Source organism: Coccinella septempunctata, chromosome 7 (genome assembly GCF_907165205.1).
Source record: "Coccinella septempunctata chromosome 7, icCocSept1.1, whole genome shotgun sequence".
Classification (NCBI taxonomy): domain Eukaryota; kingdom Metazoa; phylum Arthropoda; class Insecta; order Coleoptera; family Coccinellidae; genus Coccinella; species Coccinella septempunctata.
The window spans coordinates 3,964,981-3,977,805 of record NC_058195.1 but is presented as its reverse complement, the minus strand read 5'-3'; the positions used below and the strand labels follow the sequence as shown (position 1 = coordinate 3,977,805).

General features: G+C 37.4%; 1 protein-coding gene across 3 annotated transcripts in view; it reads right to left on the bottom strand.

The window, feature by feature from the left end:
- Positions 1-2,527: 2,527 nt before the first annotated feature.
- LOC123316607 (tight junction protein ZO-1) overlaps positions 2,528-12,825 on the bottom strand; it is a 36,270-nt gene continuing 25,972 nt past the window's right edge. For 2 of the 3 annotated variants that reach the window (XM_044902774.1, XM_044902775.1), the window contains exons 10-21: positions 12,571-12,748; positions 11,863-12,123; positions 9,993-10,220; positions 9,449-9,924; positions 8,702-8,831; positions 8,214-8,542; positions 7,987-8,064; positions 7,581-7,845; positions 6,602-6,954; positions 4,714-5,177; positions 3,279-3,320; positions 2,528-3,081 (exon numbers count right to left, since the gene is read on the bottom strand). In XM_044902774.1, coding sequence (XP_044758709.1) covers positions 2,900-3,081; positions 3,279-3,320; positions 4,714-5,177; positions 6,602-6,954; positions 7,581-7,845; positions 7,987-8,064; positions 8,214-8,542; positions 8,702-8,831; positions 9,449-9,924; positions 9,993-10,220; positions 11,863-12,123; positions 12,571-12,748 — 2,986 coding nt within the window. In that variant the 3' untranslated portion in view covers positions 2,528-2,899. The remainder of the gene's footprint in view (positions 3,082-3,278; positions 3,321-4,713; positions 5,178-6,601; positions 6,955-7,580; positions 7,846-7,986; positions 8,065-8,213; positions 8,543-8,701; positions 8,832-9,448; positions 9,925-9,992; positions 10,221-11,862; positions 12,124-12,570; positions 12,749-12,825) is intronic. The other variant, XM_044902776.1, reaches the window with a different exon arrangement.

Below are 12,825 nucleotides of genomic sequence, written 5' to 3'. Positions count from 1 at the left end.
CTTCCTTGAAACGTATGTCGTTTTACATGATAAAATTTTTAACTATTGAACGTACATTTTCGTTCCAATTAAGCAATCATGGTCATTAACCCAGTGTTTAGAGATTATTTGGTCATTGCTCTCATATTTCGAAAAATGAAATGATAAAACCCCTCATTGATCTCCTAGTAAAACCAAAAATTGGTTTTTCACCGATTCTCTGTTATAAATATACCCAATACTATGGGGTGTTCCACTTTACTGTCGGAATAATTGACAAAGGAAGAAGTGTAGAGGTTCAATCAAATTTTCATGCAAATAAATGGTGAAATTTTAAATTCGTTCTACATCGTCTTGAGACAAGGAGATTGGTGAGTTATTATTGTGTTTGGTTCTTTAAGGAGTACCTCTGTAAACATTCTTTTTCATTTCAGTATTTTACTCTTTCGTGGGAGAACAGTTAATATTACAAATTTTCCATTTCTGATTGTATTTTCTATGAAAGTAACTTCATTTGATCCAATTCGAGAATTCAACATGATCTTGAATCTAAGTGCTATGTGGTAAAAACAGAGGAATATCCTGTCATCTATTTACTTCAATTAAGTTGCATAATTGATCAATATAGTAGTTGAATTTAATAATTCTAAAGTATATTGTACTTCCAAATTGTCCTGGTAAATGAATTTGGCCTGTTTGAAACAAATTTTTTTTATTTAATTATGTTTAGTGAACGAATTATAACTGATTGAATCAATAGGTTAACATCAATGAAAAACTATTTCTATGCACTCCACATGTAGCTTTTCTAATTTTCATTTTGTTGGTATAGGATGATCACTATCCAGGAATGAAAGTATTCACATTGTAATTGTATGACATTTTCCAATTATATCTATTTTCATTTCTTCTTCGGAGTCAATCCCAACAAATAAGGGGACTTCTCATCGACCAGCAGTAGTTTTTCACCTACTTAAGCCTTATAGCCTTTCTATTTTACCTGCGAAAAATGCCCCTTTCTGTTGCCTTAGCTTATAGCCTATTCTATACCAACAGGCAGTTGATTTTTATTGAATTAATCCTCAGCAATTCAAGATTTCACTAGCACCCATAATTTTCACCTACTTAATCCTTAGCCTTTCTATTTTACTCTCTGAACAGGGTATATCTACAGGCACGTAATCGAGAATTGAGAGCAGCAACAATTTTCACCTACTTAATCCTTAGCCTTTCTATTTCACACTCCGAAAGGAACACTTTTTGTTGGTAGTGTGTTTGATAGCCTTCTTCACGCAATCTCATCAAGAACTGGGCTACAACAATTTTCACCTTCTTAATCCTTAGCCTTTCTAATTCACCCTCTGAGGAAACAATTTCGTCGGTACTTCGGTACTAATGGTGAGCATTGAAGTTTCTTCTCAAAGCATCACCAAATATCAATTGCAATGATTTCAACTCACTCAATTCTTAACCTTCTTATTTGAATTCCTCGCGAAGAGGCCACTCTTTACTCCTTGGGAGTCTTGTTGGTGTTCACTCTTTACTCCTTGGGTGTCTTTTTAGTATCCACTCAATCATAAGTGGATGTTCAATTTCTAGAAAATCATCCAAGATTGATGTTGCTGTAGAAACAATTCTCACAAGGTTAAACCTTTCTTTTGTTACGCCGCTTTTCACTCCTCACTTTCCTCTTTATGCTAAGCAGGTTTTAAAAAAAAAAATCACGGAATATTAATTAGAAATAATTATTTTCAATCTCTCATTAATCATTGAACTTTCTCAAATAGCCTTATGGTACCAAATGGCCTGAGTATACCAATACTTGTTTGTTTCGATAAAAAGGTACACTAATAACATCAACTTCCACCAGTTTAATCTGTAGTTTTTTTTTTCTTCAAAGAAACCACACTTCATGATATGAAGGTATGAATAAGTTAACTGAAATGACTCTGTTACTAAATATGTTCAATTGATATTCAAAAGAACTCCCCTCCTTCGAGGTATATCCAAACACCTTTTTAACATTTTTATGTGGCCTTTTCAATGTGATTCAAGGGTAGTGGTATTTGAGGAACACTCCAATGTATCGATTCATGAAAAAGATTTTATGAAAATTCCTCCCTTTTGTGAGGAACAGAATAATAATTATGAATAGAAGGATAACGTTTTGATCATTTCTTTTATGCCACAGGCCCAATGCATTCACCTCATAAGTGAATATAAAAATGTATGTATTCAGAATTTTTGTTCGTTACTTTTCTCATATATTATTGTATAATAAATACGATTTTGGTATTAAAAAGTACCTCTATGTATTGCTGTATATTTATCAAAAATTTTCCCACTGAACGAACCTCTATACTCTCTAGTGAAGTAGTCTCAAAATTCTCAAAAATATTTTTTATCGGTTAATAAAAAAAAATTTCATAACCTTCAATTGTAACATTTTGTGGACAACGATAATTCGACTAAGTAATGAATGATAAATTTATTTTTCCATTATTATTACGAAATAAACGAAATGAGCATTTCTCAAATAAAAGAAGAATCAATCGAAAAGAATCTTTATTATTACAAACTGTACATCTTATATTATTCTCAATTATAAAAAATACATCCTAGTTTTATATTACAAACTACATATAATGTTTTGATTTCTAGGTAATCACTTCGATGAACATCAATTCAGTCCACATGTTCATTATAACAAGAGATTCGTGAAAACTTAAAAGATTAAAAGAAATTTGAGCAACAATATACGATCTATATACGTAAATAAAAGTTATCGTAGAAGTATTAATTGCACTTATTTTCATTACAAATTGAATAGAAACACCTCAGCAGAGCATGAACTCCTTGGAAAAATTTCTATTTATGGCGATTACCAATGTTTATATTGCAGTTTTATACTTGGGTGAGATTAAAAATGATCCACTTTTACGGCAACACTATTTGCTGCATGGTTACTTGGTAGCAATATATTATCCCAGTCTGTACACATGTCCTGTTCTGAATCTGTCGCTTTGAGACTTATGCCTAGGCTGGGAAGTGTGTTTGCATAATGGGGAATATGAAGAATCACAGGTTTCAAAAATTCGGTACCTGAAAGATAAGAAATTTATTCATCAGACTTTTTTTACTTGACTAATGCTAAGAAGATATCAGGAGTGGTGAAAAACTTTGTATTTTGAATACCAGAATTTGAAATTGAATTTTTATATATTCAACCACATGAAAAAATAAATAAAAACTAAATAAAAAATAAAAAAAGTGATGAAGATCGAAAATTGGAAACTCACCTTGCGGTCCACACATGACTAATGGTGACAACATCGTTTCACCTGAAAATAAAATTTGAACAGATTAAACCTTTTCTAGTAAAATCTATCAATTAACAAAGACTTAATACATGCATCCCATTCCCAATTATTGGTTAGTAGATTCTACAGCAAGGGTCAAATTTATGTTCCTTTTCCATAACTGCTAATGATACTCAATTAAGTAGAAGCATGTTCATCAATTTCTAAGTTCTATTATTGTTTCAGTTCGTAAAAAAACTTGTATGTTCTTTCAAAAACAGAGAAATATAAATTTTCAACGAATAATTAAGCTCCTTTCACTTGTTCCAAAACCGTCCGTTTTTTTTACGAACGTAGGCAAAACACGGGATATAGAAATCCTGCTAATATGTGGCTATTGATGATTTAAAATATTTTTATTATTCCTTTTTACTATCGTTCAATATCGAAGGTATTATTCTGAACTGAAGAACTGCTGAGGGTTCTGCATCTCTACATAGTTCTTCGTGTCGAAAAATGTGATTCATATTTTATCTTTGATTATTCCAGTAAATTTTTTCATTCCATATTATCAATGGTGATTTCCTTGTCTCTCCTTCAGTCTCCCCTTAACTGAATTAGGAGGATATGAGTCATATGGGATTGTCTTCGTTTCGTTTCCAATTTGTACACACCATATATCAGAGGGAGTGCATTTTAAGTTGAATGGTTCTCGAGATTCCAGCTACAAACACTATTGTCATTGCGAATGCAAGTCCCACTGAAAATTGCAGAAGACTAATTTCAACGTGAATGTAACTTATATCGATGATATAACCAACATTCTGAACTTTGAGAACGTTGAATCAAAATTGGGTGGCATTAAAAATGTTGTTCGATTGGTTATCGAAATATTAAGGAGCACGCTGGCAACGCACGACGTTGATTCTGAACGCTACCCATAGATCGTGTTGTTCGTTAAGTTTATTTGTCAACTGTCCAGCACTTGCCCTTGGAGGGTAGACTACACAACATACACTGGGGCTCATAATTTATATTTCGTTTGATTTACTTGATTTTTTCAGTTTTCTCGACAACTTTTCAGAATTTTTCTTTTATTTAAACCTTCTACGAAGTATAGGGAAGGTTTTAAAGATAAAATTAATAAAATCGGTTCAGAAATTTTCTCATGATGCGATGACAGCGGAAGATGGGGCTCCATTCTTATTAGATTATAGACTTTTAGGGTGAAAACTAAGTAGCATCGCCTTTTCTTAAGCAAAAAACTTATATATCAGATATCTCCTGAGTTCAGGGACATGAGTTGAAGGCGCCAAGGTAACGGACGGAATTGGAACGTGTGTGAAAGGAGCTTCAGGTGAATTTGCCTTCATCCCTATTGGAACAAACTAATCAAAAATTGGTTTTAATCGACACGTTGAAATAAATCCTTTACCGTTATCCAAGTCCAACGGGGGTATATTATCGCAAAGTCTAGGATCGGAAACAACGAAGTAGATCTCTTTCTTCTCGCCCTTGGCGATAGCACCATCGGGAACTTCTAATATAACGCCCCAATATTCATTAACCAACGTTCCTCCTCTGTGATCCATGAATGCACTAGATATGTCCCTTTTACTGGGCCTACTGAAGTCCGGGTTCCGATTCAAATCCTCCCTTACTCTCGGAGCCTCAGCGATAGCTGTTTTAGCCGCGCTCGTTTTTTTATTAGCGCTAGGTGGCGTTTCCCTGTTTTTGCTCCTGAACGAAAGCTTCCTCAACAGTTTGGGGCCAAAGCTCTCTGACTTTGGCTGTTTGAACGATTGTGCTTTGGTTAGTTTAGGCGTTACTTTTGGTGAGTTTGTTAGTTTTTGTGCGATATTAGGCTGCGATCCGAACGAAGACGAGTCTTCCATGATCCTTGAAAATGATAAAATTGTGTTAATTGGTTGTGGGTGGCAAGGTGCTTCCTTTCAAGAATTCACCAGACGTGTGGGTATCGATTTTGGGGTAGGTTTTGGCCATGTGCTAGCCATCTTAGGATTCGAAATAACGCCGGTAGTTTTCATGGATTTCCATATGCATTTTCACGAATAGATTGTACAATTTTTGAAATATTTCGAGAATCGTATGAGAAAAATTTCTGAGACACAAAGCAGCATCAACCTAGCTCGAAAATCTAAAAGTTCCTGACAAACCTAACCCAACCTAGCGCAACTCATCTCGAAAATCGGGAAAAGCCTGGCAACCTAACCCAGCCTGACACAAATCAGCTCGGAAATAGGAAAGTGGCTAGGCAACCTAACCTAACCTAGCGCAATTCAGCTCGAAATTAGAAAAGTTCCTGGGCAACCTAACCTAACCTAGCGTAATTCAGCTCGAAAATAGAAAATTGCCTGGGCAGCCTAACCTAACCTAGCGCAATTCAGCTCTAAAATGGAGAAGTGCCAGGCAACCTAACAAAATTCACCTCGAAAATCGAGAAGTGCCTGGGCAACCTAACCTAACACAATTCAGCTCGAAAATCGAAAAGTGCCTGTCCAACCTACCCTAACCTTGCATAATTCAGCTAGAAAATAAAAAAGTGCCTGGGCAACCTAACCTAACTTAGCACAATTCAGCTCGAAAATAGAAAATTGCCTGGGCAGCCTAACCTAACCTAGCTCAATTCAGCTCTAAAATGGAGAAGTGCCAGGCAACCTAACACAATTCACCTCGAAAATCGAGAAGTACCTGGGCAGCCTAACCTAACACAATTCAGCTCGAAAATCGAAAAGTGCCTGTCCAACCTTCCCTAACCTAGCATAATTCAGCTAGAAAATAAAAAAGTGCCTGGGCAACCTAACCTAACTTAGCACAATTCAGCTCGAAAATCAAAAAGTGCCTGGAAAACCAGTTTTTATCTAAGAAAAATATGTCGGATGCATCAGATTCCAGAGATTATTTCTGCGATATGTCACGTGGAATATCTATGTGTAGCTAAGCAGTAACAGGAGCATTTTCATTATTATCAAACTGTAGGGTCAGCGATTAGAATATGCGATACGAGCCATCATTGCCAATACTCAGTCAAATTATTATTTTGTAGTGTTTTAATAAAACGCTGAAACACCTAAACTCATCGGATCAAGAAAGCACCTTCATTAGTTCATTAATTGCCGGTCCATCACCATACCTCATGCAGAAATGATGAATTGTGTCTCAAATGAAGTAGCCAAAAACATATTTAATCAAATAACATTCAACGGCGCCTCGTCAGAGGAAAATAATTATTTCAATAACTTTTTTCACCAAATACAACTGTTTCGAACAGTTTGCACCTAAAAAAACATAAAGACGCTTACCGTAAATTATGATGAACAGGTTTCCTGTACAATTCGAAGGCAGATCCTCTCTGCTCCCTGGAACCCTGAAGGTCAACGATGGGCCTCTCCATGGGTCTGTTCGACTGCTCTTCGGCGTACATCTGATGGGAATTCTCTATGGCCGATATGGGTTGAATTTCGCTTCTCGACGCGTAAGATATGCCGGGATGTCTTCTGGTGTCATACGGAGGCGTCATGTCATAATGACCGTGGGAAGAGGTGTACCTCATACCTTCACCGGGCGGCCCTTGCCAAGAGCTGTTGTTGGAGTTGGAGTTCGAAGAAACGTTGTAATAATAGTTATGGCCTGGGGGAAGACTCTGCCCTCGTTCCTGAAATCATCACAATTGTTGAGATTCCGAATTCATACAGTCTGCACAACTACTGGACACATACACGATAATTACACGTTAAAATGTGGTAGGAGACATTGAATGGATGTAAGGTGTTTTTCGAAACCTAAAATCCACGTTTTGATGTCACGTTTAATCAACGTTACTAAAACCACCAAGAAGAAACGTGTCCTAATCGTGCTTTATAACGTATATTCAATGAGGAGATGAAAACATTACATATCCGTTGAATAAGAAACCATTCGAAAACCCGTGGCTTAAGACACCAATATGAAACGTGTTCTTATTACGTCTCTTCAACGTTTAATCAATCGGATGTAGAAACGTTATATAAACGTTGGACTTACGTTCTAATTGAATACCCAATAAATAAAGTAAGATCATACCGGAATATTTTTTGAAATATACTTAATCTAATTTGTATAGTTATTTCTCCGTATAATTTTGGTTATAAAAAGGATAGTTGCTACATATAATAAACCTACAATCGACGTAAGATGGTAACGTTGCTATAAAACTAGGACTAAACGTATTTTCAACGTTTATTCAACGATAAAATGCAACGTTTTTTCAGCGTATCTATGTTTATTGAGTCCCGTACTTACAATAGGATTGCTGTGACTTTTTCCGTGTTGATACGAGGGGTTCGGCGGGGGTTGTACCATCCCTTCCATGTTTCCCCCATTGTATGGCGGCTTGTAGTTACGGGGTTTGGGAGGTGGCACCGGTTTGTAGGATTGCGGGTGCTGTTGACCTCCCATTTGCCTGGTGTCGTATCCGTTCGTTGGAGGCACAGCTTTGGCTGGGGTAGCGTGGTGGTTCGGAGATAAGATGCTCAGGTGGGACTGAGAGAGGTCTTGGTGGGAACTTCTGCAAAACGAGCGATTGGTTCAATGTATTAATATAGGGGTTCATAGTTTTTTTACAGTTCAATGATAATTTGATGGTAAACTATTGTTTTCAGGTGAATGAATGACCTTCATCGATTGACAGACAGATGATTGAACTCACCTATATCTGCCATAATCAGTTTTTGTTTCCATATGACTTCGCGGAGATAAGGGTTGTTTCGCTATAGCCCTCGAGTACCTGTAAGAACATATTGAGAATGGATTCAATAAAATTAAATTGATGTAGACATAAATTTAAACTATAGCAAACCTCATGGAGACAAGGTTAGACTCAGAAATGGCAACTGGCGAAGTCCCTATGAAAATTTCACATGAAAGTATGATTACCTGTACATATCCTTCTCTGTGGGGCTCCGTAAGTTCATCATGTCCACAGGATTGCCATCTTTGTCCATTTCCCTAGACGTCCTAGGGCTGTTATCCAGCCCTTGGTCGTTCGCTAGCGGTAAGCCATACTTGAGATCCATTTTAGATCCATACCGGTGTGGACTCTGGTCCCATCTCTGACCTGACGGTGAAGTAAACTTCGCAGAATTGCTCTGGGGGACGGGGGTATGGTCAATCTTCGACAGGGTCGTTTTGAGGTCATCGTGAGCGTTCGGTCCTATCCGAGTGTTGGTGGGTTTGTTGAAGGAATCGTAGCTCGAGAGAGAATCCTGAAAGATTTGAAGGGCAATATGAGAGAAGAACCGATGCGTTGATCTTCTTGACAACTAATCGCTAACTTTAGTTAGGTTTGTCAAGCTCTGGATGGGCACCAACGACAGATTCGGAATTGTCAACATGCCAAAGAGTTTGGTGCTCATAAAACTTACCGATTTGGAGTTGTGGCTTCTTTCCAAAGATCCAAGTTTGGAGGTGAAATTTGGATCTGCCGCATTTTGTTCGCCTGCCTCTTTAGCTGTATTTGACTTTGCACCAAACAGTCTTTCGTGGGCAGATCGTCTAGAAAAAAACATGGACTTATTATGAAAATCATGTAGGAATTTCTAAAATCATATGAGTGTATGCAGTTTATTTGTAACAAATATTGAAATTGGATGTCTCCAGACATACAGACAGGGTATAATCTCGAAAATGTAGGTGATAGCTACCCTATGGCAGAGTAGAAAGTATACAGGGAGAGTCTTTGTCTTGTACTCTGGCTATGGCTATCAGTACATCCGAGTCTATCTGATTAGTGGCATCAGGTCACTTGAAAAATTGTTTTATGCCATATGGGGTTAAAACAGTGTGGAAAACTGAGGCAGTTTTAGATAGCAAATGATCTAGCGTCGTATTAGGATCTACTCCAGTACTCATTTTTAATTTTTTCTGTTTATTTGTTTGTTTCACTTTTAATCGAACGCTTCAATTTGACCTGTTCTATCTTCTGTTCAAAAAAAAGCCTTAACTTAATATACATTCCGTATGTATTGCTTGACACTACAGTGTCAGGTATCCAGAGAAGACATAGCTCATTATGAAAACTCTTTCGACAGAAAGAATCTACTTTTGGAATAAATTTAAAAGTGAAAGATTCACCCAGAACAAATGACAAATTAAGTTCAATCTCCTCTTACCCATTTGGTATTTTACTAGGGGAAGCAACAGCACCTCCAGGTGGTTTAGCTCCCCTATCAACCCTCGGCGGCAAATCCGGTATGTGACCGTACAAACCCTCCTTGGACGGTGTTCTTGTAGGCGTATGGTCCCCGGATTCTTTACCCTGATACTGAGGACTCATCATGGCGCTCTGCTGCCTCCTGTGCCTCATGTTGAAATCGACTATCTTCCCATTCTCATCGAACTCATCCCTGAGCTCCGATATCCTCTCTTGGCTGTACTCCGTCCTGGCTTCCTGTTTAGGATACTCTCCCTTTTCGTATTCCTGGTTGGGTTGCGCTGAATACACTCCGGATTTGTTGTAAGCGCTCTGGTCCAACGCTGATGGTATATCTTGTGTGGATATGCTGTAGCTGGGGTCTTTACTGGTTGGTGTATCCGGTTCCGCGCTATGATTCTGGTTGCTGAATCCGTATCTTGTGTCATAACTGGGCTGTAATCGCATTCGAACAGGTTAATGTTGTAGCTGTTCGCAGAGGTCTGATTAGGGTACAAACTTACCTGATAGGGTGGTAGGACGTCAGTGGTGCTATTATCGGCCATGACGACACTAGGATCGGAGCTAGCCTTGGTGAGTCTTCCTGGAGTAACAGAATTTGTACCACCTGTTCCAGGACTAGCGCCAGGAGGACCAGGACTGTGTTCAAGGTCACTTTCTGGGGAACTCGCGTAGGACAACCTGAGTGACGACATGGGGAACAGGAAATCGTCAGATAGTGATTCCTCTGGCTGAAATTACCATACAAACAAGTGTTAGTGGAAGATTTTTCTTATCCCCATACGTTTTATTTTAATGAAAAAAAAACAACGTTAAATTGAGTGGTGAAAACTGACACAAGCTGGCATCGTCAACTGGTTATATTCTTTCGATTTTAGTTTCTTATTAGTCAGTTAAAATACTCGTTCAAAAATGCTTGGAACAAAGCGGTACAAAGGATGCTTCACATATACAGCCGCTTGTATGGTGGAAATGTTATGTACAGACGTGTGAATTTTTTATGCAGACGTTTTTTTTTTCTGTTCATAATGAAACTTACCGCTCATAACTGAACGTCCAATTTGTTGGTATCGAATTTGGGTTTTTCGGTGGTAAAGCAGTTTTTGCCACAAAACAATAATGCCTAAGCATGCTCGAAATGAAATATTATCGGCATGCAATACTGATTTCGAAAATAAAATGAAAGGGATGAATGGAAATAAAGAAATCCTAACTTTACATTGAATTTGCGCATTGAAAACTTCATTTTTATTGATTTTGTAACTTTTATTTTGTTTTTATTTATAAATCCTTGTCGATTATAATTATAACTTTCGAAGAATTGAAAAAGGAATGAAAACGCATGCTCATTTTGGTATATGTACTCATATAATTCACATACTTCTGTTGATAGAAATTGGTGCAATGCTTGGACAAGAGAAAGTCTAAGGTGCAATGCAAAAACCTTCATTAGAATTCTAGAAACGGTGTGAGATAAGGTAAGGACAAAATAGAAACTTTGATCAAGGGTCAACTACCATTATTTCCGAAGTAAATTCAGATTAGATACTAGATTTTCGTTTTTCAAACTCAATTGAAAAATTTCAATACAGTCGACAAGGAAATTCCACTACAAAAGTGAACAAACGAGAAGATACAAAAGAAGTCAAGTAACACTTCTACGAAAGGCGCTGAGCGGATATGTATGATTAAACTTAAAAGAGATTACCTATACGATTTTCACAGAACAAGTTTTTAAACCACGACACGTGTTTCGCTAACACAATAGCATCTTCAGGTGGGCGAAGGTAAACAGCAGCAGAATTGATGGATATATCGGAAACACTCGACAAATTATGGCATCAAGGACTCATCAGATAATAACTTAACCCTTCACGTAGAAAAAGGGACTAGAAACTTTGTCTGGTGCAGGTCTATGAACCCATTGGGCAAGTATAACAAGCCAGAATCACCAGAGAGAGAGATTCAGTATCAATTTGGCAAGTTACCATTTGTAAGCTGAGAGAAGACGTGGAAGAAAAACAGTGAGAGCATGTCCGCTCAGCGCTTTATCAAACTTCTGTTGTGGCTGTTGACTATTTTGATAACTTTTCTATCTAAATACATCAAACGTAAAACTTTTTAAATATCGCCGAGGCTTTCTTCTTCGGCAATTGTAGTGCAGCTTTTCATGTAACCCAATCTGTCGCGAACAACGAAATTATTATGAAAAAAATTATCGCTCAGCTTTTCGTAATGATCATCTAGGTAATCCTCTTTGATGTTCAAAGAACTGTCAAACAAGCCATTCGCAGGCGGGGATGCGTCGTCATCATTAAAACACGTATTGTTAGTTTCGTTAATATCGAAGTACTGACGTTGTAAACTACTTGCATAATGTGGCAAATTTTGATATTCACAGCTACCCAACGTGCTTTGGGAATAACGATGTAGGGAGGTTATCGGATAACCATAGCTGTTACCATAGTAGTAACTGTGCATGAATTGGGGCGTACTGTACATGGAGTGTGGGGCCCTTCTTTTCTGCCTGCATTTTTGATTGTAATAGGAGGGAAGTGAATTCGAAGTTCTAGAGAAGACGCGAGGTATTGGGGTAATTACTATGCAGAGGTCGTCGAAGAACTCCATCGGAAACTGAAAAGTACAATCAGTGAAAGTATAACTTAGACTAAACGATACACCATGGGCGTTTTAAGAAGTCGTGAACAAGTGAGCATCTGCCAACATGTTTAGCAAAGGAAAATCCCAAAGAAGTTGAAAACATCTAAACACACAACTGTAGAGCGGTTTCTGGATCATTGTCCCTCATCAGTACAATGTAGTGATAGATATTTCAACAATTTTCAAATGTGAAAATAGCATTGACAGATGTTGCTAACGACTTCTTTTACAAAGGTTTGGGAGTACCCATTCAAGAAATGGAATATTTTACAATTTTTTCAGGAATGTTAAAATATATAACAGCAATTTGCTGTTATACATGTACCGCTTCGAGGAAAATTTATATTATCATTTGATGCTCACAAAATTATTTTTCGAAAAACTAGACTTAACCTTAAAAAAACTTATCTTCGCACTTACCTTGTTCTCGCTCATCCACAATGCTCCACCCTGTTGCTTGTCAATAACATCTCTGACCTTACGATACCAATTGTCCGTATTGTCGTTCAATGTTATAGTACTGCTGAAGACGTAGCTCCAGACCTTGTCCAATTTTTGGCATTGCTCGAGGAGCTTTTTAGAACTTTTATGAGCAGATCTAAAAAAAAAATTTATATCAGTACCTCGAACCTGCAAAATATTTCATAGTGAAGAAATAGTTAAGATACAATTGAA